At 43.6% G+C, this 25,145-nt stretch overlaps 1 protein-coding gene across 2 annotated transcripts; it reads left to right on the forward strand.

Annotated features, from left to right (window-relative positions):
- Positions 1-612: 612 nt before the first annotated feature.
- On the forward strand, positions 613-25,145 carry LOC145879595 (uncharacterized). Of its 2 annotated transcripts, none has more exons than XM_082975880.1 (11): positions 613-836; positions 1,264-1,441; positions 2,184-2,286; positions 3,224-3,396; positions 5,030-5,291; positions 17,830-18,011; positions 20,941-21,006; positions 21,305-21,442; positions 23,726-23,923; positions 24,325-24,498; positions 24,888-25,145. In XM_082975880.1, exons 2-11 carry the CDS (start codon positions 1,343-1,345, stop codon positions 25,134-25,136), a joined length of 1,644 nt encoding a protein of 547 aa, XP_082832006.1. In that variant the 5' UTR covers positions 613-836; positions 1,264-1,342; the 3' UTR covers positions 25,137-25,145. The 2 variants fall into 2 exon arrangements, with proteins under 2 accessions (XP_082832006.1, XP_082832005.1); XM_082975879.1 differs by having other exon boundaries at positions 614-836; positions 2,181-2,286.

Genomic DNA, 25,145 nt, shown 5'->3' on the forward strand with positions numbered 1-25,145 from the left:
TAAACAATGGGTTGTTGTGACTCATGTCTGTACATACAGTACATAAACAATGGGTTGTTGTGACTCATGTCTGTACACATAAACAATGGGATGTTGTGACTCGTGTCTGTACATACAGTACATAAACAACGGGTTGTTGTGACTCATGTCTGTACATACAGTACATAAACAACAGGTTGTTGTGACTCATGTCTGTACATACAGTACATAAACAACAGGTTGTTGTGACTAATGTCTGTACACATAAACAACAGGTTGTTGTGACTCATGTCTGTACACATAAACAATGGCTGCTGATCCTTTCCATGTGAGTGCCCATCAGATAGTATCAGTGACTGGCTAGTCTCTCCTCTCCTCAAGCTCAGACTCCTGGGGTGCATCCCAAATGGCACCTTTTTCCTTACATAGTGCACTACTTTTGACCAGAGCCCTGTGAGGAATAGGGTGCCATTTGTGAAGGAACCGTGGCTGCTGCATACTGCTGACAGCATGAGGCCACATGGCCCCCAACACAATCATCTCCATCTCAGCTGCTTGCTTCAGCACTGCAGAGAGCTGCACTGAGCATGCCCGCTGCAACTGCAGCCTGTGGATGGACGGAGTGGAGAGGAGGAGGAGAGAGAGTGGAGGGGAGAAGAGAAGGAGAGAGAGAGAATCACACAGGAGCTGCTGCTCAGTGCAGTGATGCTGCTGCAGCAGAGAGGACAGGGGCTGCAAAGGGGGCTTCAGAATTAACAATAACAGACAAAACAGGGAGAACATGGGATGTTGTGGTGGAATGCAGAACGTTGGATTGTCTGGAACGTACATCATTAATGACCTGAAGACAAGTATGGGTAAGAAAGGAGAAGACAAAATGTTTCTGAGGGATGGAGAGGAGGAGCGTTTTAAGATCAGAAAACGGATTAAAGAGGAAGACGGAAGGATGATCTCTGAGGAAAGATCAAGAGGAACCTGACAGATCTATTTAGACAGATCTATGCTAATCGGTCTTTCTCTGTGGTATCCTCATCCGTCAGCATTTGATATTTTAGCTGCCAGAGCCTTTGTTGTCAGTGAATGGGCGTCACTGCTTGGGAAAAGATTTGGTGTTTGAAAATGAATGGGCTATAGAACGACATTGTTATCCCCCTCTCTCTCTCTCTCTCTCTCTCTCTCTCTCTCTCTCTCTCTCTCTCTCTCTCTCTCTCTCTCTCTCTCTCTCTCTCTCTCTCTCTTCCTTTCTCTCTCTCTTCCTTTTATCTCTCTTTCTCCTCTCTGCAGTGTTGGACCGTGCCAGTGTTTCCCTGGGTATCTAGTTCTGCTACTGTGACTGTAACAGTGAGTCCCAGACGGAGGGGAGATGTATGCCTTCTACTCCCTGCTAGTTTACATCTTCTACACTGTCTTTAAGAAGGAGGAGGAGGAAGCCCTGGGAGCTGCTCAGGGTGGAGCCTCAGCGGTGAGTCTAGTCACAGCGTCTGCACCCAAATGGCATCCTATTCCCTATAAAGGGCACTACAGGGCACTAATATAGTGCACTTTGAAGCTCAAAATGTGTTGTATACAGATACCTCAGTAGAGTCGAGTAACAGTGTTTAACTACAGCCCTCAGTAGAGTCTAGTAACAGTGTTTAACTACAGCCCTCAGTAGAGTCTAGTAACAGTGTTTATCTACAGTCCTCAGTAGAATCTAGTAACAGTGTTTATCTACAGTCCTCAGTAGAGTCTAGTAACAGTGTTTAACTACAGCCCTCAGTAGAGTCTAGTAACAGTGTTTAACTACAGTCCTCAGTAGAGTCTAGTAACAGTGTTTATCTACAGCACCACGCGGTTCCTTTGTCTTGTCATCAGAGGATGGTAACCAGCAGCAGGACTACCAATCCCATGACAGCAGGGAAACTGTATAGATACTGAGCTATTTATGTAAGTCTACTGTCTGGGAGATATGTTACTGCTAATCTCACAGACGTACGTCTGAAATGCTATTTTATGTCGGTAGAGAGAGATGTTCATGCTGTCATACATGTTGTGTAGGTTCATTGTATATGGAGAACAGCATTTGGGCTGGCATTGACATTGCAGGCTGGCAGTGTGTACGTGTGTGTGTTGTCTGTTTTGGAGGTTAACACAGTATTTAGTAACACTAATGTCTGTTTCTGCTCTCTGCCATCCCCCTGTCTGTCTGTTGCTGTGATCAGCAGCCAGGACATGTTTCCATGGAAACAAGGAGCAGGAGGAAAAAAGACCACACCCACAGGAAGGAGAGGAAGAAAAGGGGGCGTGGCAGCAGGTTGAGTGACTCCAGTGAGTGGATGCTTTATGACAACAATGTCTATAAATAGAAGCATCTGTAACACTGGTTAAATACTTAACTACTGTATTTGCTACTGACAGATATCAGTGATAATTGCTGTTATTATGGTATAGATAGATATTTCTCATGGTGATCAATAGATACTTAAATACCAGGCTTAATGATAAAAAAATGTTTTTACCTTTATTTGACTAGGCAAGTCAGTTAAGAACAAATTTTTATTTACAATGACGGCCTACCCTGGCCAAACCCGGACGATGCTGGGCCAATTGTACGCCGCCCTATGGGACTCCCAATCGCAGATGGATGTGATACAGCCTGGATTTGAACCAGGGACTGTAGTGATGCCTCTTGCACTGAGATACAGTGCCTTAGACCACTGCGCCACTCAGGAGCCCAATAGCAACTGTAGAATAGGAATAACAGGAATGATAATAGCTACTGCAGAATAGGAATAACAGGAATGATAATAGCTACTGTTTTGATGTGGTATATCTCTCATGGTGATTCATAGTGATTTCTCATGGTAATTTATGGTGATTTCTCACGGTGATTTATGGTGATTTCTCACAGTGATTTATGGTGATTTCTCACGGTGATTTATGGTGATTTCTCATAGTGATTTATGGTGATTTCTCATGGTGATTCATAGTGATTTCTCATGGTGATTCATAGTGATTTCTCATTGTGATTTATGGTGATTTCTCACGGTGATTTATGGTGATTTCTCATAGTGATTTATGGTGATTTCTCATAGTGATTCATAGTGATTTCTCATGGTGATTCATCATGATTTCTCACGGTGATTTATGGTGATTTCTCACGGGGATTTATGGTGATTTCTCATAGTGATTTATGGTGATTTCTCATAGTGATTGATCGTATGAATTCATGCCCTTATTAAAATGCTGATGTATTTTCTTCAAGGCAGTAGCAGTGATAGTGACGGCCTGTCCCTGAGTGATGAAGATGATTATGATGGTGGAGGTGGTGAAGTGCCCGATATCCCAGCATGCACTCCTCTGGGTGCCTTCCTGTCCTTTAAACAAGAGAACGAGAAAAGGAGGGAGGTCCAGGTGCAGCTGGAGACGGCAGGAAAGGTAGGCTTCACCACAAACACCTTGGCACCCTATTCCCTATAGGCCCTGGTCAAAAGTAGTGCACAATTTAGGGTCTCATTTACACAATAATACTGTTGCTTCTAGTTGTAGCCATGACCTTCTAAGAACAGATGCATTATCTAAACATCCTGCTGATTTAGTTGTAGCCATGACCTTCTAAGAACTGATGCATTATCTAAACATCCTGCTGGTCTAGTTGTAGCCATGACCTTCTAAGAACAGATGCATTATCTAAACATCCTGCTGGTTTAGTTGTAGCCATGACCTTCTTAGAACTGATGCATTATCTAAACATCCTGCTGGTCTAGTTGTAGCCATGACCTTCTAAGAACAGATGCATTATCTAAACATCCTGCTGATTTAGTTGTAGCCATGACCTTCTTAGAACTGATGCATTATCTAAACATCCTGCTGATTTAGTTGTAGCCATGACCTTCTTAGAACTGATGCCTTATCTAAACTTCCTGCTGGTTTAGTTGTAGCCATGACCTTCTTAGAACTGATGCATTATCTAAACTTCCTGCTGGTTTAGTTGTAGCCATGACCTTCTTAGAACTGATGCATTATCTAAACGTCCTGCTGGTCTAGTTGTAGCCTTGACCTTCTTAGAGCTGATGCATTATCTAAACATCCTGCTGGTTTAGTTGTAGCCATGACCTTCTTAGAACTGATGCATTATCTAAACATCATGCTGGTTTAGTTGTAGCCATGACCTTCTTAGAACTGATGCATTATCTAAACTTCCTGCTGGTCTAGTTGTAGCCATGACCTTCTTAGAACTGATGCATTATCTAAACGTCCTGCTGGTTTAGTTGTAGCCATGACCTTCTTAGAACTGATGCATTATCTAAACTTCCTGCTGGTCTAGTTGTAGCCATGACCTTCTTAGAACTGATGCATTATCTAAACTTCCTGCTGGTCTAGTTGTAGCCATGACCTTCTTAGAACTGATGCATTATCTAAACATCCTGCTGGTTTAGTTGTAGCCATGACCTTCTTAGAACTGATGCATTATCTAAACTTCCTGCTGGTCTAGTTGTAGCCATGACCTTCTTAGAACTGATGCATTATCTAAACATCCTGCTGGTTTAGTTGTAGCCATGACCTTCTTAGAACTGATGCATTATCTAAACTTCCTGCTGGTCTAGTTGTAGCCATGACCTTCTTAGAACTGATGCATTATCTAAACATCCTGCTGGTCTAGTTGTAGCCATGACCTTCTTAGAACTGATGCATTATCTAAACTTCCTGCTGGTCTAGTTGTAGCCATGACCTTCTTAGAACTGATGCATTATCTAAACTTCCTGCTGGTTTAGTTGTAGCCATGACCTTCTTAGAACTGATGCATTATCTAAACTTCCTGCTGGTCTAGTTGTAGCCATGACCTTCTTAGAACTGATGCATTATCTAAACATCCTGCTGGTCTAGTTGTAGCCATGACCTTCTTAGAACTGATGCATTATCTAAACTTCCTGCTGGTTTAGTTGTGGGAGTCTCCCTTGGTTTAGTACACATAGACAGTAGTTCACACAATAAATACTACAGTGTCTTGCTTCAAGCCTTGGTCTTGTTAGATGAAATCCATCTAAACCCACATTTCCTCCTGGTCCAGTTGATGTCTGAGTCTCCCTTGGTGGCAGTGATGTCCCACTTGCTGAGTTTTCTGGAGCAGTACTCCCACCTCCAGCAGCTGCAGCAGCAGGCTGATCAGTACCGGGTCCAGCTGAAGAGGCACCGGGCCCAGCACCGCCGCCAGATGAAGACCCTGAGGACATCGTACCGTCAGAGGCTGAGAGATAAGAACAGCGTCATCGACAGCCTGGAGGAGGCCATCACCACCCAGCAATACACACCGAGCACCCCGGGGAGCGACGGTGAGACAGGGGAGGTAGGGAAGGAGGGAGGGGGGGTACAAGGAAGTAGGGGGAGAAGGGAGGGTATAAGTCAAGCGGAGGGGAGGAGGGGAGGAGAGGAGGTGAGACAAGAGGAGAGAGAGGGTTTGGGAGGGTTTGGAGGGAGGTATTAACATGGTGTGAAGTGGGAGGTGGGGGGATTACATTTCAAGGGGGTTTGAGTCCAGGATCAGAGGAAGAGAAGGAACGACAGAGTGAGAGAGGTGGAGTGGGGGATGGAGATGTTAGGTGGGGGGAGACGATGGAAAGGAAGTGGAAGACTGGTGTGAAAACAGAGGAGAAAATGGAAGGAGTCCTTTTAAGGAGATTTATGGTAAAAGGTCATAAATGGGGAGATATGGGAGGGAGGGAGGGAGGGAGGGAGGGAGGGAGGGAGGGAGGGAGGGAGGGAGGGAGGGAGGGAGGGAGGGAGGGAGGGAGGGAGGGAGGGTATATTCCAGTCTGTACTACAGAGAAAAGAAGACAGGCTACACCTGACTGAGATATTGACTATTTATTTAGTGCTTGTATGAAAAACACAGTGGATGGTTATAATGTCTTGCACCACTTGAAGAGAGAGGCTGTGGAAACTCAGGTATTTACTTTTACTGTAGAGAGACAAGGGAGGAGACAGTGCTAGAGTCAGAGAGAGCAGAGGGGTAACATTCCCATAGGGCCCTGGTCAACAGTGCTCTATAATAGGGTTCCCTTTGGGACGTAAAATAAGGCAGAGAGTTTGGGAGAAAGACAATCTATTCCACAATGTTCAGGCTTCTCAGAAGAGTGCTGCTGGTGTAAATCAAGTTGGAATTAGGAATGAGGAATGACATCAGACTACAGTTGTGTCACAAATGGCACCCTATTCCAAAGATACAGTGAGGGAAAAAAGTATTTGATCCCCTGCTGATTTTGTACGTTTGCCCACTGACAAAGAAATGATCAGTCTATAATTTTAATGGTAGGTTTATTTGAACAGTTGAGAGACAGAATAACAACAAAAAAATCCAGAAAAACGCATGTCAAAAATGTTATAAAATGATTTGCATTTTAATGAGGGAAATAAGTATTTGACCCCTCTGCAAAACATGACTTAGTACTTGGTGGCAAAACCCTTGTTGGCAATCACAGAGGTCAGACGTTTCTTGTAGTTGGCCACCAGGTTTGCACACATCTCAGGAGGGATTTTGTCCCACTCCTCTTTGCAAATCTTCTCCAAGTCATTAAGGTTTCGAGGCTGACGTTTGGCAACTCGAACCTTCAGCTCCCTCCACAGATTTTCTATGGGATTAAGGTCTGGAGACTGGCTAGGCCACTCCAGGACCTTAATGTGCTTCTTCTTGAGCCACTCCTTTGTTGCCTTGGCTGTGTGTTTTGGGTCATTGTCATGCTGGAATACCAATCCACGACCCATTTTCAATGCCCTGGCTGAGGGAAGGAGGTTCTCACCCAAGATTTGACGGTACATGGCCCCGTCCATCGTCCCTTTCATGCGGTGAAGTTGTCCTGTCCCCTTAGCAGAAAAACACCCCCAAAGCATAATGTTTCCACCTCCATGTTTGACGGTGGAGATGGTGTTCTTGGGGTCATAGGCAGCATTCCTCCTCCTCCAAACACGGCGAGTTGAGTTGATGCCAAAGAGCTCCATTTTGGTCTCATCTGACCACAACACTTTCACCCAGTTGTCCTCTGAATCATTCAGATGTTCATTGGCAAACTTCAGACGGGCATGTATATGTATTCTTGAGCAGGGGGACCTTGCGGGCGCTGCAGGATTTCAGTCCTTCACGGCGTTGTGTGTTACCAATTGTTTTCTTGGTGACTATGGTACCAGCTGCCTTGAGATCATTGACAAGATCCTCCCGTGTAGTTCTGAGCTGATTCCTCACCGTTCTCATGATCATTGCAACTCCACGAGGTGAGATCTTGCATGGAGCCCCAGGCCGAGGGAGATTGACAGTTCTTTTTTGTTTCTTCCATTTGCGAATAATCGCCCCAACTGTTGTCACCTTCTCACCAAGCTGCTTGGCGATGGTCTTGTAGCCCATTCCAGCCTTGTGTAGGTCTACAATCTTGTCCCTGACATCATTGGAGAGCTCTTAGGTCTTGGCCATGGTGGAGAGTTTGGAATCTGATTGATTGATTGCTTCTGTGGACAGGTGTCTTTTATACAGGTAACAAACTGAGATTAGGAGCACTCCCTTTAAGAGTGTGCTCCTAATCTCAGCTCGTTACCTGTATAAAAGACACCTGGGAGCCAGAAATCTTTCTGATTGAGAGGGGGTCAAATACTTATTTCCCTCATTAAAATGCAAATCAATTTATAACATTTTTGACATGCGTTTTTCTGGATTTTGTTGTTGTTAATCTGTCTCTCACTGTTCAAATAAACCTACCATTAAAATTATAGACTGATCATTTCTTTGTCAGTGGGCAAACGTACAAAATCAGCAGGGGATCAAATACTTTTTTCCCTCACTGTAGTGGCCTTTGGCTGGTCAAAGTAATGCACTATGTAGAGAATAGGAAGAAGGGCAGCCCTCCCTCACCCTTATCAACCTATCAGGGTGTGTGTGTGTGTGTGTGTGTGTGTGTGTGTGTGTGTGTGTGTGTGTGTGTGTGTGTGTGTGTGTGTGTGTGTGTGTGTGTGTGTGTGTGTGTGTGTGTGTGTGTGTGTGTGTGTGTGTGGGTGGGTGGGTGCGTGCGTGCGTGCGTGTGTGCGTGTGTATGTGTGGCTGTGTGTGTATAATATCATGAATGTACTGTAATGTGTGTGTTGGCTGTATGTGTATAATATCATGAATGTACTGTAATGTGTGTGTTGGCTGTATGTGTATAATATCATGAATGTACTGTAATGTGTGTGTTGGCTGTATGTGTATAATATCATGAATGTACTGTAATGTGTGTGTTGGCTGTATGTGTATAATATCATGAATGTACTGTAATGTGTGTGTTGGCTGTATGTGTATAATATCATGAATGTACTGTAATGTGTGTGTTGGCTGTACGTGTATAATATCATGAATGTACTGTAATGTATGTGTTGGCTGTATGTGTATAATATCATGAATGTACTGTAATGTGTGTGTTGGCTGTATGTGTATAATATCATGAATGTACTGTAATGTGTGTGTTGGCTGTACGTGTATAATATCATGAATGTACTGCAATGTGTGTGTTGGCTGTATGTGTATAATATCATGAATGTACTGTAATGTGTGTGTTGGCTGTATGTGTATAATATCATGAATGTACTGTAATGTGTGTGTTGGCTGTATGTGTATAATATCATGAATGTACTGTAATGTGTGTGTTGGCTGTATGTGTATAATATCATGAATGTACTGTAATGTGTGTGTTGGCTGTATGTGTATAATATCATGAATGTACTGTAATGTATGTGTTGGCTATATGTGTATAATATCATGAATGTACTGTAATGTGTGTTGGCTGTATGTGTATAATATCATGAATGTACTGTAATGTATGTGTTGGCTATATGTGTATAATATCATGAATGTACTGTAATGTATGTGTTGGCTGTATGTGTATAATATCATGAATGTACTGTAATGTGTGTGTTGGCTCTTATGTATGACAGTAATGTCGGCACCCAAAATCAAATTAGCTACTCATTTGAGTGTTTAGGATGTCATGACAGATTGGTGTGACAGTGACAGAGAGCTCTACATGGTAAGTGATCCCTCCTCTCTGACTAGTGCAGTATAACCCTGGAGAAACATGCCACTAGATGAACCAAAACGAGGTTCTCTCTGCTCTGCAGCAGAATGAGTGGCTTTCTTAAGTGGGAGACCTCAGGCATTACTTCCTCTCATTACGCTCAAACAGCGTTAGATAAAGAGATGGATGGTGGTACTATGGTACTATGGTACTTGGCCAGGGAATCAGTTGTTATAACCTATCCCTGTGAGTGTTAGACAGAGTTAGATAAAGAGATGGATGGTGGTACTATGGTACTATGGTACTTGGCCAGGGAATCAGTTGTTATAACCTATCCCTGTGAGTGTTAGACAGAGTTAGATAAAGAGATGGATGGTGGTACTATGGTACTATGGTACTTGGCCAGGGAATCAGTTGTTATAACCTATCCCTGTGAGTGTTAGACAGAGTTAGATAAAGAGATGGATGGTGGTACTATGGTACTATGGTACTATGGTACTTGGCCAGGTAATCAGTTGTTATAACCTATCCCTGTGAGTGTTAGACAGAGTTAGATAAAGAGATGGATGGTGGTACTATGGCACTATGGTACTATGGTACTTGGCCAGGTAATCAGTTGTTATAACCTATCCCTGTGAGTGTTAGACAGAGTTAGATAAAGAGATGGATGTATGGTACTATGGTACTATGGTACTTGGCCAGGGAATCAGTTGTTATAACCTATCCCTGTGAGTGTTAGACAGAGTTAGATAAAGAGATGGATGGTGGTACTATGGTTCTATGGTACTTGGCCAGGGAATCAGTTGTTATAACCTATCCCTGTGAGTGTTAGACAGCGTTAGATAAAGAGATGGATGGTGGTACTATGGTTCTATGGTACTTGGCCAGGTAATCAGTTGTTATAACCTATCCCTGTGAGTGTTAGACAGAGTTAGATAAAGAGATGGATGGTGGTACTATGGTACTATGGTACTATGGTACTTGGCCAGGTAATCAGTTGTTATAACCTTTCCCTGTGAGTGTTAGAGTTAGATAAAGAGATGGATGGTGGTACTATGGTACTATGGTACTATGGTACTTGGCCAGGTAATCAGTTGTTATAACCTATCCCTGTGAGTGTTAGACAGCGTTAGATAAAGAGATGGATGGTGGTACTATGGTACTATGGTACTTGGCCAGGTAATCAGTTGTTATAACCTATCCCTGTGAGTGTTAGACAGCGTTAGATAAAGAGATGGATGGTGGTACTATGGTACTATGGTACTTGACCAGGGAATCAGTTGTTATAACCTATCCCTGTGAGTGTTAGACAGAGTTAGATAAAGATATGGATGTATGGTACTATGGTACTATGGTACTTGGCCAGGGAATCAGTTGTTATATCATAAATAAACTATCCCTGTGAGTGCTGCTTTCTCTTCCCTCCACTATGAGTAGAGCACTTACATACCAGCCTCCGTCACATGCTAGATGCTAGACCTCCACGTGTAGTGTCAGATATAAATATCCCTGGGACAGGGATGGGAGGGGGCACTTCCCACAGTTCCCAGTGTTATGATCCTGGTGCAGGAAACGAAAGGTTGTTTGGTTGTTTTCTGCAGGTCTGAGCTCCCTGCCTCTCTGAGGTGTTGTCAACAACCACTGTGTGTACATCCCACTCCCAAATGGCAACCTATTCCCTATATATAGTGCAATACTTTCAACCAGAGCCCTGGGGGGAATAGGGTAACATTTGACCAGGGACCTGGGGGAATAGGGTAACATTTGACCAGGGACCTGGGGGAATAGGGTAACATTTGACCAGAGCCCTGGGGGGAATAAGGTAACATTTGACCAGAGCCCTGGGGGAATAGGGTAACATTTGACCAGAGCCCTGGGGGAATAGGGTAACATTTGACCAGAGCCCTGGGGGGAATAAGGTAACATTTGACCAGAGCCCTGGGGGAATAGGGTAACATTTGACCAGGGACCTGGGGGAATAGGGTAACATTTGACCAGAGCCCTGGGGGAATAGGGTAACATTTGACCAGGGATCTGGGGGAATAGGGTAACATTTGACCAGAGCCCTTGTGGAATAGGGTAACATTTGACCAGGGACCTGGGGGGAATAGGGTAACATTTGACCAGAGCCCTTGTGGAATAGGGTAACACTTGACCAGGGACCTGGGGGAATAGGGTAACATTTGACCAGAGCCCTGGGGGAATAGGGTAACATTTGACCAGAGCCCTGGGGGGAATAGGGTAACATTTGACCAGAGCCCTGGGGGAATAGGGTAACATTTGACCAGGGACCTGGGGGAATAGGGTAACATTTTACCAGAGCCCTGGGGGAATATGGGCTCCCGAGTGGAGCAGCGGTCTAAGGCACTGCATCTCAGTGCTAGAGGCGTCACTACAGACCCTGGTTCAAATCCAGGCTATATCACATCTGGCTGTGATTGGGCGTTCCATAGGGCGGTGCACAATTGGCCCAGTGTCGTTCAGGTTAGGGTTTGACTGGGGTAGGCCGTCACTGTAAATAAGAATTTCTTCTTAACTGACTTGCCTAGTTAAATAAAGGTTAAATTAAATAAATAGGAAAAGATTTGGGATGCAGGCTGTGTGTCATGGTGGAGGAAAGGAAAGGCTTTTTGGTTGTTTCTGTGATCTGTGTTTTCTGCAGGCTGGTCTGAGCAGAAAATAAGGGGTGTAAAGTACTGAAGTAAAAATACTTTAAAGTATTACTTAAGTAGTTTTTGGGGGTATCTGTACTTTACTTTACTATTTATATATACTTTCTATTTACTTTTTCTTCACTACATTCCTAATGAAAATAATGTGCTTTTTACTCCATACATTTTTCCTGACACCCAAAAGTACTCGTTACATTTCAAATGCTCAGGCAGGACAGCAAAATGGTCCAATTCACACACTTATCAAGAGGACATCCCTGGTCATCCCTACTGCCTCTGATCTGACGGACTCACTAAACAGAGAACATCCCTGGTCATCCCTACTGCCTCTGATCTGATGGACTCACTAAACAGAGAACATCCCTGGTCATCCCTACTGCCTCTGATCTGACGGACTCACTAAACAGAGAACATCCCTGGACATCCCTACTGTCTCTGATCTGATGGACTCACTAAACAGAGAACATCCCTGGTCATCCCTACTGCCTCTGATCTGGGGACTCACTAAACAGAGAACATCCCTGGTCATCCCTACTGCCTCTGATCTGGAGGACTCACTAAACAGAGAACATCCCTGGTCATCCCTACTGACTCTGATCTGGCGGACTCACTAAACAGAGAACATCCCTGGTCATCCCTACTGCCTCTGATCTGGAGGACTCACTAACCAGAGAACATCTCTGGTCATCCTACTGCCTCTGATCTGATGGACTCACTAAACAGAGAACATCCCTGGTCATCCCTACTGCCTCTGATCTGGAGGACTCACTAAACAGAGGACATCCCTGGTCATCCCTACTGCCTCTGATCTGGAGGACTCACTAAACAGAGAACATCCCTGGTCATCCCTACTGCCTCTGATCTGGAGGACTCACTAAACAGAGAACATCCCTGGTCATCCCTACTGCCTCTGATCTGGCGGACTCACTAAACAGAGAACATCCCTGGTCATCCCTACTGCCTCTGATCTGGCGGACTCACTAAACAGAGAACATCCCTGGTCATCCCTACTGCCTCTGATCTGGAGGACTCACTAAACAGAGAACATCCCTGGCCATCCCTACTGCCTCTGATCTGGCGGACTCACTAAACAGAGAACATCCTTGGTCATCCTACTGCCTCTGATCTGACGGACTCACTAAACAGAGAACATCCCTGGTCATCCCTACTGCCTCTGATCTGGAGGACTCACTAAACAGAGAACATCCCTGGTCATCCCTACTGCCTCTGATCTGGAGGACTCACTAAACAGAGAACATCCCTGGTCATCCCTACTGCCTCTGATCTGGAGGACTCACTAAACAGAGAACATCCCTGGTCATCCCTACTGCCTCTGATCTGGCGGACTCACTAAACAGAGAACATCCCTGGTCATCCCTACTGCCTCTGATCTGACGGACTCACTAAACAGAGAACATCCCTGGTCATCCCTACTGCCTCTGATCTGGAGGACTCACTAAACAGAGAACATCCCTGGTCGTCCTTACTGCCTCTGATCTGGCGGACGAACTAAACAGAGAACATCCCTGGTCATCCCTACTGCCTCTGATCTGGAGGACTCACTAAACAGAGAACATCCCTGGTCATCCCTACTGCCTCTGATCTGGAGGACTCACTAAACAGAGAACATCCCTGGTCATCCTACTGCCTCTGATCTGGAGGACTCACTAAACAGAGAACATCCCTGGTCATCCCTACTGCCTCTGATCTGGCGGACTCACTAAACAGAGAACATCCCTGGTCATCCCTACTGCCTCTGATCTGGAGGACTCACTAAACAGAGAACATCCCTGGTCATCCCTACTGCCTCTGATCTGGAGGACTCACTAAACAGAGAACATCCCTGGTCATCCTACTGCCTCTGATCTGGAGGACTCACTAAACAGAGAACATCCCTGGTCATCCTACTGCCTCTGATCTGGAGGACTCACTAAACAGAGAACATCCCTGGTCATCCCTACTGCCTCTGATCTGGAGGACTCACTAAACAGAGAACATCCCTGGTCATCCCTACTGCCTCTGATCTGGAGGACTCACTAAACAGAGAACATCCCTGGTCATCCTACTGCCTCTGATCTGGAGGACTCACTAAACAGAGATTCTTCATTTGTAAATGATGAGTGTTGGAGTGTGCCCCTGGCTATCCGTAAATTTAAAAAACAAGGAAAGTGTGCCGTCTGGTTTGCTTAATATAAGGAATTTGAAATGATTTCTACATTTACATTTACTTTTGATACTTAACTATATTTAAAACCAAATACTTTTATACTTTTACTCAAGTAGTATTTTACTGGGTGACTTTCACTTTTACTTGAGTCATTTTCTATTAAGGGATGTTTACTTTACTCAAGTATGACATTTGTGCGCTCTGCCTCTCTGAAGTGAGGTCAACAACAGCTACTGTAGTGTGTTGATCTGCTCTCCTGCGTTGGTGTTTGAAGACGGTGTTCTACCCCTTCTAACCGCATGTGTTCCGATGATGATCTACACGCTGTGTGAGCTGGGAGATTCTCCAGAATCACCAGTCATTCATACCCAAATACTCTCTATGATGTTATAAACGTGCATGTTGTGTAAAGATGAAACACCTACCACATTTCTCTTATCGTTGGTTGTTTATCATGTAGCTGGTCTACAACACAGTGTCTGAACTCTCCCTGTGATAATGTTGCTTTACTCTACTTAGACCATGTTAAATAGTCTGCTCTTGGAGACATGTAACATGGGTCATTTAATATTTACCCAGACTTCATTTAGCATGTGAGGTAAAAGGCAGGTTTAACTAGCAGGCTGATGCCATTACTTCCACCCGAGTGGAAAACATTAAAGCCTGTATCCCCCCCCCCCATCACATTTTCCCAGGATCACGTGTCTGCATCTGGCCTTGAGTTAAACATCCAGCATCTCCTCTGACTATGTAGACCCCCACGCCCCCTCTCATCCTCCTCCCCTGTCTCCCTCCAATCACCACCTCTCCCCATCTCCTGAAACAGTGGCACAGCAGAGCTGACAGAGGCTGCGTGGTTGATTAGTGCAGAGCTCAGGAAACAGAAACAGTCCTGGCAGAGACAGAACAACATAAATCATGCAGGAGGAGGAAACTGATTAAAACATCTACTGGGCACCATGTTCTGAGAGGTCTGCACCCCAAATGGCACCCTATTCCTTTTTAGTGCACTACTTTTGGCCAGGGCCCTAAAGTACTGTAGCTCTGGTCAAATGTAGTGCACTAAAAAGAGGATAGGGTGCCATCTGGGACACAGTACTGGTCTCACTTGCGTTGCCTGAACTTTATAACGGTTTTAGACTAAAGGCAGGAAGGCAGTGCTTGTGAGTGTGGACCATGCACCTTCACTTTGTGTATTAGATGTGACTACTGTATGACCACTATGCGACTACAATGTGACTACCCTGTGACTACTGTATGACTACTGAGTAACTACCATGTCACTGCTGTCTGACTACTGTGTGACTGCTGAGTGACTGCTATGTGACAACTATCTGACTACTGTATGACTACTGTGTAACTACCAGTTCACTGCTATGTGACTACTGTCTGACTACTGTCTGACTACTGTATGACTACTGTATGACTACTGAGTAACTACCAGTTCACTGCTATGTGACTACTGTCTGACTACTGTCTTACTACTGTGTGACTGCTGTCTGACTACTGAGTAACTACCAGTTCACTGCTATGTGACTACTGTCTGACTACTCTCTGACTACTGTGTGACTGCTGTCTGACTACTGCATGACTACTGAGTAACTACCAGTTCACTGCTATGTGACTACTGTCTGACTACTCTCTGAATACTGTGTGACTGCTGTCTGACTACTGCATGACTACTGAGTAACTACCAGTTCACTACTATGACTACTGTGTAACTACTATGACTACTGTGTGACTACTATGACTGCTGTGTGACTACTATGTGACTACTGTCTGACTACTGCATGACTACTGAGTAACTACCAGTTCACTGCTATGTGACTACTGTCTGACTACTGTGTGACTGCTGTCTGACTACTGTATGACTACTGAGTAACTACCAGTTCACTACTATGACTACTGTGTAACTACTATGACTACTGTGTGACTACTATGACTGCTGTGTGACTACTATGTGACTACTGTGTGACTACTATGACTAATGTGTGACTACTATGACTGCTGTGTGACTGCTATTACTACTGTGTGACTACTATGACTACTATGACTGCTGTGTGACTACTATGACTGCTGTGTGACTGCTATTACTACTGTGTGACTACTATGTATGTGTACATTGTGTGTGTGATTACTATACTGTGTTTTAAGTGCACTATGAGTTGAATTAATATTGCAACACTTACACAGACCTTGGTACGAGTACATATCCAATCTTTCCTGGATATATTTAGAAAAGAGGTCAGGTAATAGTGATATTGATACATTGTATTTATGCATGATGATGATAGTGGTGATAGTGGTGATAGTGGTGATAGTGGTGATAGTGGTGATGATGATAGTGATGATAGTGGTGATGATGATAGTGGTGATAGTGGTGATGATGATAGTGATGATAGTGGTGATGATGATAGTGGTGATGATGATAGTGGGGATAGTGGTGATGATGATAGTGGTGATGATGATAGTGGTGATAGTGGTGATGATGATAGTGGTGATAGTGGTGATAGTGGTGATGATGATAGTGATGATAGTGGTGGTAGTGGTGATGATGATAGTGGTGATAGTGGTGATGATGATAATGGTGATGATGATAGTGGTGATAATGGTGATAGTGGTGATGATGTTAGTGGTGATAGCGGTGATGATGATAGTGGTGATAGGGGTGATGATGATAGTGGTGATAGTGGTGATGATGATAGTGGTGATAGTGGTGATAGTGGTGATGATGATGATAGTGGTGATGATGATGATAGTGATGATAGTGGTGATGATGATGATAGTGGTGATAATTGTGATAGTGATGATAGTGGTGATGATAATAGTGATGATAGTGGTGATGATGATAGTGGTGATAGTGGTGATGATGATAGTGGTGATAGTGGTGATAGTGGTGATAGTGGTGATGATGATAGTGGTGATAGTGATGATAGTGGTGATGATGATAGTGGTGATAGTGGTGATGATAATAGTGGTGATGATGATGATAGTGGTGATGATGATAGTGGTGATGATGATGATAGTGGTGATAATTGTGATAGTGATGATAGTGGTGATGATGATGATAGTGGTGATGATGATAGTGGTGATAGTGGTAATGATAATAGTGCTGATAGTGGTGATGGTGATAGTGGTGATAGTGATGATAGTGGTGCTGTTGATAGGGGTGATGTTGATGATGGTGATAGTGGTGATGATAATAGTGATGATAGTGGTGATAGTGATGATAGTGGTGATGATGATAGGGGTGATGTTGATGATGGTGATAGTGAGGATAGTGGTGCTGTTGATAGGGGTGATGTTGATGATGGTGATAATGGTGATGATAATAGTGGTGATAGTGGTGATGATGATAAGGGTGATGTTGATGATGGTGATAGTGGTGATGATAATAGTGGTGATAGGGGTGGTAGTGGTGATGGTGATAGTGGTGATAGTGATGATGGGGTGATGTTGATGATGGTGATAGTGGTGATGATAATAGTGGTGATGGTGATAGTGGTGAGGATGATAGTGGTGAAAGTGATGATAGTGATGATGATGATAGTGGTGATGATGATAGTAGTGATAGTGAGGGATAGAGGTGATAGTGGTGATAGTGGTGATGGTGATAGTAGTGATAGTGAGGGATAGAGGCGATAGTGGTGATGATGAGATTAGTGATAGTGGTGATGGTGATAGTGGTGATGATGATAGTAGTGATAGTGAGGGATAGAGGCGATAGTGGTGATGATGAGATTAGTGATAGTGGTGATGGTGATAGTGGTGATGATGATAGTGGTGATAGTGGTGATGATGATAATGGTGATAGTGATGATGATGATGATGAAAGTAGGTGATGCTAATGTTGATGATGATGTTGATGATGGTGGTGATGATGATGCTGGTGATTATGATGTGGTGGTGGTGGTGATGATGATGATAAAACTGCTGATGATGATGATGAGTGTAATGATGAAGATGTCTGTCATAATCCTAGAGTATTGTCTGCCTTTAGGTGAGTGTGGTGCTGATGTCCCTGGGGCCGGGGCTGGGGCAGGGCTCCACAGGCTGGTAGAGTCTCTGTATGGACTACAGGGAGAGAAGAGCCAGCTGAGGGGAGAACTACGGCTGCTGCACTCCCAACTGGAGCAGAGAGAACAGGACCGACACTCAAGGGTACAGGTCTTCCAACATCAGGTACAGTCCATCACACATGCATATGCATGCACGAATGTAAACACGCACGCACACAGAGACAGAAAAGAGAGAGAGAGAGAGAGAGAGAGAGAGAGAGAGAGAGAGAGAGAGAGAGAGAGAGAGAGACAGGGAGAGAGAGAAAGTACAGGCTCAGTGAGCACAGCCTTGCCATTGAGAAGGGTAGACACAGGAAAACCTGGCTCCCTGTAGAGGAAAGGCTGTACAGACACTGCACAACAGGAGAACCTGAGACAGAGCTGCATTTCCTGACAAAATGTCTAAAATATAAAACAATTAGAGAGTGTCATTTCCCCAAATTTGAAACCCTTATTCAAGGTTTCAAAGACCTCTCTGATGAGAATACGCTACCCGTCCTGTTGGGGGAGGATGCAGAGAGCTGTGGCACTACATTGCTGCCTGCCATAAGTTGAGGGACAGTGTCTGACAGATCAACCTGCACATGTCCTCTACTGTATGCGTATTGTTATTGTTCAATGTATGGTTATTTTGACCCTTGGTTATTGTTGTTACTGTTGTCCCGTTGACAATTTTGATTCTTCTTATTTTAATATTGTAAATATCCAGAGTAAGCTTTGGCAATATGTACATTGTTACGTCATGCCAATAAAGCAAATTGAATTGAGAGAATGAGAGAGAGAGATAGAGAGAGAGAGAGAGAGAGAGAAAAAGAGAGAGAGAAAAAGAGAGAGAGGAGAGAGAGTGGAGACAGAGAGAGAGAACGCTACATGGATGCATACTTACAAACACCCAGCACCCCAACTAATGTATGGCAATATACACTACCGTTCAAAAGTTTGGGGTCACTTAGAAATGTCCTTGTTTTTGAAAGAAAAGCACATTTGTTGTCCATTAAAATAACATCAAATTGATCAGAAATACAGTGTAGACATTGTTAAAGTTGTAAATGACTATAGTAGCTGGAAACGGCAGATTTTTTATGGAATATCTACATAGGCGTACAGAGGCAGATTATCAGCAACCATCACTCCTGTGTTCCAATGGCACGTTGTGTTAGCTAATCCAAGTTTATCATTTTAAAAGGCTAATTGATCATTAGAAAACCCTTTTGCAATTATATTAGCACAGCTGAAGACTGTTGTCCTGATTAAAGAAGCAATAAAAGTGTCCTTCTTTAGACATGTTGAGTATCTGGAGCATCAGCATTTGTGGGTTTGATTACAGGCACAAAATGGCCAGAAACAAAGAACTGTCTTCCAAAACTCGTCAGTATATTCTTGTTGTGAGAAATGAAGGCTATTCCATGCAAGAAATTGCCAAGAAACTGAAGATCTTGTACAACGCTGTGTACTACTCCCTTCACAGAACAGCGCAAATTGTCTCTCACCAGAATAGAAAGAGGAGTGGGAGGCCCTGAGCGGTTTCTATCCTCTCTGGCAACTGAGTTAGGAAGGATGCTTGTATCTTTGTAGTGACTGGATGTATTGATACACCATCCAAAGTGTAATTAATAACTTCACCATGCTTAAAGGGATATGTATGGAGTTAAAAGTACAATATTTTCTTTAGGAATATAGTTAAGTAAAAGTTAAAGTAGTCAAAAATATGAATAGTCAAGTAAAGTACAGATACCCTAAAAAACTACTTAAGTAATACCTTAAAGTATTTTCACTTAAGTACTTTACACCACTGCATTTCAGCTTTTCATTTTTTATTAATTTGTAAAAACTTTTAAAAACATCATTACGCTTTGATATTATGGGGTATTGTGTGTAGGCGAGTGACACAAAATCTGGATTTAACCCATTTTAAATTCAGCACACATATGTCACATATATGTTGAAATATACAATAATTGGCCATTTTAATATATGTGACAAATATTTCTGCCTTATATCCACATATATGTGCATATACGCATAATACTTATATGCTCATATATATGTAACACATTTAGTATTCAAGTGTTTATTATATATATGTCCCTTATATGATACAATACATCTGAACAATATGTGTTAACATATATGTTACGGGAGCATTATTTCAGTGATACTTGTAGTCATGGTAATAAAACAGAACAAACGACACAAAACACATCATTTAATCCTATTCATCGCTTCTCAATTCAGCCATTTTGACTGTTTTAAGCCATTTCCCACTTGTCCCTTTGTTACACCTGGGAAGCACTTCATGACAGCGTCTGTGGAGGGAAAGCAACAACTAGAAGATAACGAGGACATAGAACAGTCAAGGGGTTGGGTTTGGGCTCATAAATACAATTACTAAAGCTTATCAGATTCACTTTAGTAAGAAATCCTTGACCATTTAATCCCTATTTGCAATGATTGATTTGTAAATTCAATTAAGGGATAGCTCACTTTTTTACACCTTATAGTAGTCTATGGGCCAGGATGAACTGTAATCCATGGTTCAGAGGGGTTTAAATAGCCACTATTAATTTGAGGGGATTTGGCCACAAACACTGAACTTTGTCTAATTGCCCCCATCACCCCCATAGTTTTTTTGTCAGCCATTTGACTATAAAATGTAATAAAGTTAACTATCCCTGTAACATCTTCAATTTATTGAATTTAAATTGGCCCTAACCCTGTTATGGAGTATTCATGTTTAAAGGGATAATGAGAGATTTAGAGATGTAGGTCTTTTTTCTACTTCCCCTGAGACAGATGACCTCATGAATACCATTTGTATGTTTCTGCGTGCAGTTTGGAGATTACTGAAGTTAGCATGCTATGAGTCATAATTCATATTCTTTAAAAAATATCATGACAGGAGCCGCACACTGTCAAATGCACATTAGCAATCAATGAACAAAAAACCTACTCACTTTTTCAGCATCCAATCCGCCCTTTTGATTCCCATCTTCTTCCCTCTTAGCTTCATTTACAAGACTACAGACTACATACTTTCCCTGTTTCCTCCCCAGATTGACGAACTGAAGAGCTGCATCGAGGAGCGGGAGGAGGAGCTGTCCAGACTAAGAACTGCCTCTGTAAACATTCAAGACAATCTGCTCCATTTGTTATCAGTAAAGCTGCCACAATACATTTTTACACTGCTGCTGTAGACAAAATGGTGTAGTGTGAAAATCCCTATGGTGTGTCAGCATTGAGGTCTTTGACTGGCTTGGTTTTTAACCTATAGGGAAATCATACTGGTTAGGCAACAAACAAACAGGCAATATTGTGGGACCAGTATTGACAGGTAGAACCTATTCATCATGCTTTAATGTGATATAACCTGTTCATCATGCTTTAGTGCTTACTGTAATCCATTGTGTTCCTCCTCAGGGAGCCACAGACTCGGAGAAGCGGGTTGTGTGTCTGTCTGCGGAGAACGAGAGTCTGAAACAGAGTCTGACTGTCACCCAGGGCCTCCTGCAGCAGCTCTCTGTCATCCCCTCCCAGTCCAGCTCTGTACTCATCAAGGTGAGAAGCAGGTTAAGTCCCAAACAGCACCCTATTCCCTATACAATAACCACAGATATTGCATTTTAAGCTGTTTGAAGCTGAAAAAAAACGTAAAAATGTAACTTAAGAACCGGAAGCATAGAAATAGTGCACATAGAACATATCTACCATTTATTAGACTTGCTTTCAATGAGAATGACAGATCTATATCTCACATTTCTATGTGAATTTGGTCTTGCTCTGTCTCCCCCTGTAGGAGAATGTTCTCTCTAACAGTGCTTTGTGTCTCCTCCTGTAGGAGAATGTTCTCTCTAACGGTGCTCTGTGTCTCCTCCTGTAGGAGAATGTTCTCTCTATCAGTGCTCTGTGTCTCCTCCTGTACGAGAATGTTCTCTCTAACGGTGCTCTGTGTCTCCTCCTGTAGGAGAATGTTCTCTCTAACAGTGCTCTGTGTCTCCTCCTGTAGGAGAATGTTCTCTCTAACAGTGCTCTGTTACTCCTCCTGTAGGAGAATGTTCTTCCTAACGGTGCTCTGTGTTCCCTGTAGGAGAATGTTCTCTCTAACGGTGCTCTGTGTCTCCTCCTGTAGGATAATGTTCTCTCTAACAGTGCTCTGTGTCTCCTCCTGTAGGAGAATGTTCTCTCTAACAGTGCTCTGTGTCTCCTCCTGTAGGAGAGTGTTCTCTCTAACGGTGCTCTGTGTTCCCTGTAGGAGAATGTTCTCTCTAACGGTGCTCTGTGTCTCCTCCTGTAGGATAATGTTCTCTCTAACAGTGTTCTGTGTCTCCTCCTGCAGGAGAATGTTCTCTCTAACAGTACTCTGTGTCTCCTCCTGTAGGATAATGTTCTCTCTAACAGTGCTCTGTGTCTCCTCCTGCAGGAGAATGTTCTCTCTAACAGTACTCTGTGTCTCCTCCTGTAGGATAATGTTCTCTCTAACAGTGCTCTGTGTCTCCTCCTGTAGGAGAATGTTCTCTCTAACAGTGCTCTGTCTCCTCCTGTAGGAGAATGTTCTCTCTAATGGTGCTCTGTGTCTCCTCCTGTAGGAGAATGTTCCTCCTAACGGTGCTCTGTGTCTCCTCCTGTAGGAGAATGTTCTCTCTAACAGTGCTCTGTGTCTCCTCCTGTAGGAGAATGTTCTCTCTAATGGTGCTCTGTTATTCCTCCTGTAGGAGAATGTTCTCTCTAATGGTGCTCTGTGTCTCCTCCTGTAGGAGAATGTTCCTCCTAACGGTGCTCTGTGTCTCCTCCTGTAGGAGAATGTTCTCTCTAACAGTGCTCTGTGTCTCCTCCTGTAGGAGAATGTTCTCTCTAACGGTGCTCTGTTACTCCTCCTGTAGGAGAGTGTTCTCTCTAACGGTGCTCTGTTATTCCTCCTGTAGAATAATTCAATTCAATTCAAGGGGCTTTATTAGCATGGGAAACATATGTTAACATTGCAAGTGAAGTAGATAATATACAAAAGTGAAATAAACAATAAAAATGAACAGTAAACATTACACTCACAGAAGTGCCAAAAGGTTAAAGACATTACAAATGTCATATTATATATATATATATACAGTGTTGTAACGAATGATTAAAGTACAAAAGGGAAAATAAATACGCATAAATATGGGTTGTATTTACAATGGTGTTTGTTCTTCACTGGTTGACCTTTTCTTGTGGCAACAGGAAGTATACAGAATGGTGTCGTCTGCGTAAAGGTGGATCAGAGAATCACCAGCAGCAAGAGCGACATCATTTATGTATACAGAGAAAAGAGTCAGCCCGAGAATTGAACCCTGTGGCACCCCATAGAGACTGCCAGAGGTCCGGACAACAGGACCTCCGATTTGACACACTGAACTCTGTCTGAGAAGTAGTTGGTGAACCAGGCGAGGCAGTCATTTGAGAAACCAAGGCTATTGAGTCTGCCGATAAGAATGCGGTGATTGACAGAGGTTAGGAAGTGCAGCACAGTTTCCACCTAATTTTGTGGGCAGTGTGCACATAGCCTGTCTTCTGTTGAGAGCCAGGTCTGCCTACGACGGCCTTTCTCAATAGCCAGGCTATGCTCACTGAGTCTGCACATAGTCAAAGCTTTCCTTAAGTTTGGGTCAGTCACAGTGGTCAGCTTTTCTGCCACTGTGTACTCTCTGTTTAGGACCAAATAGCATTCTAGTTTGCTCTGTTTTGTTGTTAATTCTTTCCAATGTGTCAAGTAATTCTCTTTTTGTTTTCTCATGATTTGGTTGGGTCTAATTGTGTTGCTGTCCTGCGGCTCTGTGGGGTGTGTTTGTGCTCTGTCTCCCCCTGTAGGAGAATGAGAACCTGCGCAGTCGGGTGCAGCAGCTGGAGAGTTCCCTGCAGCAGCGGGCTGATCAGTTGTCTCACCTGGAGCGACAGAGCGAACAAAGCGAGTGGAGGAGAGGAGAGGAGCAGAGGAGAAGAGAGGAGAGAGTGAGGGAGCTGCAGCTAGAGCTGGATAAAGAGAGGGCCAAAGAGCCACAGGTCAAGGTAGGGATTGTCTGCAAAAGACACCTTGCAGTATAGACAATATGTTCTCATTCTCTTATTTTACCTTTATTTAACTAGGCAAGTCAGTTAAGAACAAATTCTTAATTACAATGACGGCCTACCCCGGCCAAACCCTTCTCTAACCCGGACAATTGTGCGCCGCCCTATGGGACTCCCGATCACGGCCGGTTGTGATACAGCCCAGGATCGAACCTGGGTCTGTAGTGATGCCTCTAACACTGCGATACAGTGCCTTAGACTGCTGCGCCACTCGGTCCCGGATTCATTCAAATGAATCTGATAACAGTTTTCTGATTGTTTGGAATCAGAAACGGGTCTTGTTGAATAAATGGATTTATATTAAATTAAGTTAAAACCTTCATTGGTATTTTCCCGGCCAGATTGTCACTCAAACTGTGGAGGTGGAGTCACCGGCGACGCTGAGGCAGTTGGCTGAGGCCAGAGAGAGGAACGAGCAGCTGTCAGAGAAACTGACCAATCAGAACGAGAAGTGCAGACAACTGGAGGAGCACATCAGGAAGTCAGATGAATTCAGCTGTAATCTGCAACACAAGGTGAGAACCAATGAAAAGTCAACGTATTGGTTTGAACGTCCTCAGAAAAAGGGGAATATGTTCTGTGAAATATTATTGAAGAAATATTACATTCCTGAGAAAAACTGTATTCTACTTCAAGTTCACAATGATCAGATTTAACAGTTGACTAACCAGAAGAAGAAATTAAAGTGTATAATACTAACCTCCATTCCTACCAATCTATGCAAGGTATTGTCTGCATCCAATATGGCATCCTATTCCCTATGTCATGTACTACTGGGCCGGAGCCCAATGGACCCTGGTCTAAAGTAGTGCACGAAATAGGGAGCAGGGTGGCATTTAGGACGCATTCCAATTCATGAACCTCATCATCATATGCTGAATGTGAATGGGACTGCCTCTCCCAGATTGCAGCGTACGAGCGGGAGATCAGTGTGCTGCAGGAGGAACTGCTGAAGGAGATAGGTCACCTGGAGGAGAAGAAGGAGGAGGCTGTAAAGGCTGCAGCGACCTGCTCCGTAGAACACTTCCAGAGCCTGCAGGACCAGTTCTTTAGTGAGTCCCATCTAATACAACCTTCAGAAGCTTCTACAGGCTGTGCCACACAGACATGCTATGATGGGCTTGTTGGATCTGGGAGTGCTGTAGATTCATAAGATATTATG

This window comes from Salmo salar, chromosome 05 (genome assembly GCF_965601325.2).
Source record: "Salmo salar chromosome 05, fSalSal1, whole genome shotgun sequence".
Lineage (NCBI taxonomy): Eukaryota > Metazoa > Chordata > Actinopteri > Salmoniformes > Salmonidae > Salmo > Salmo salar.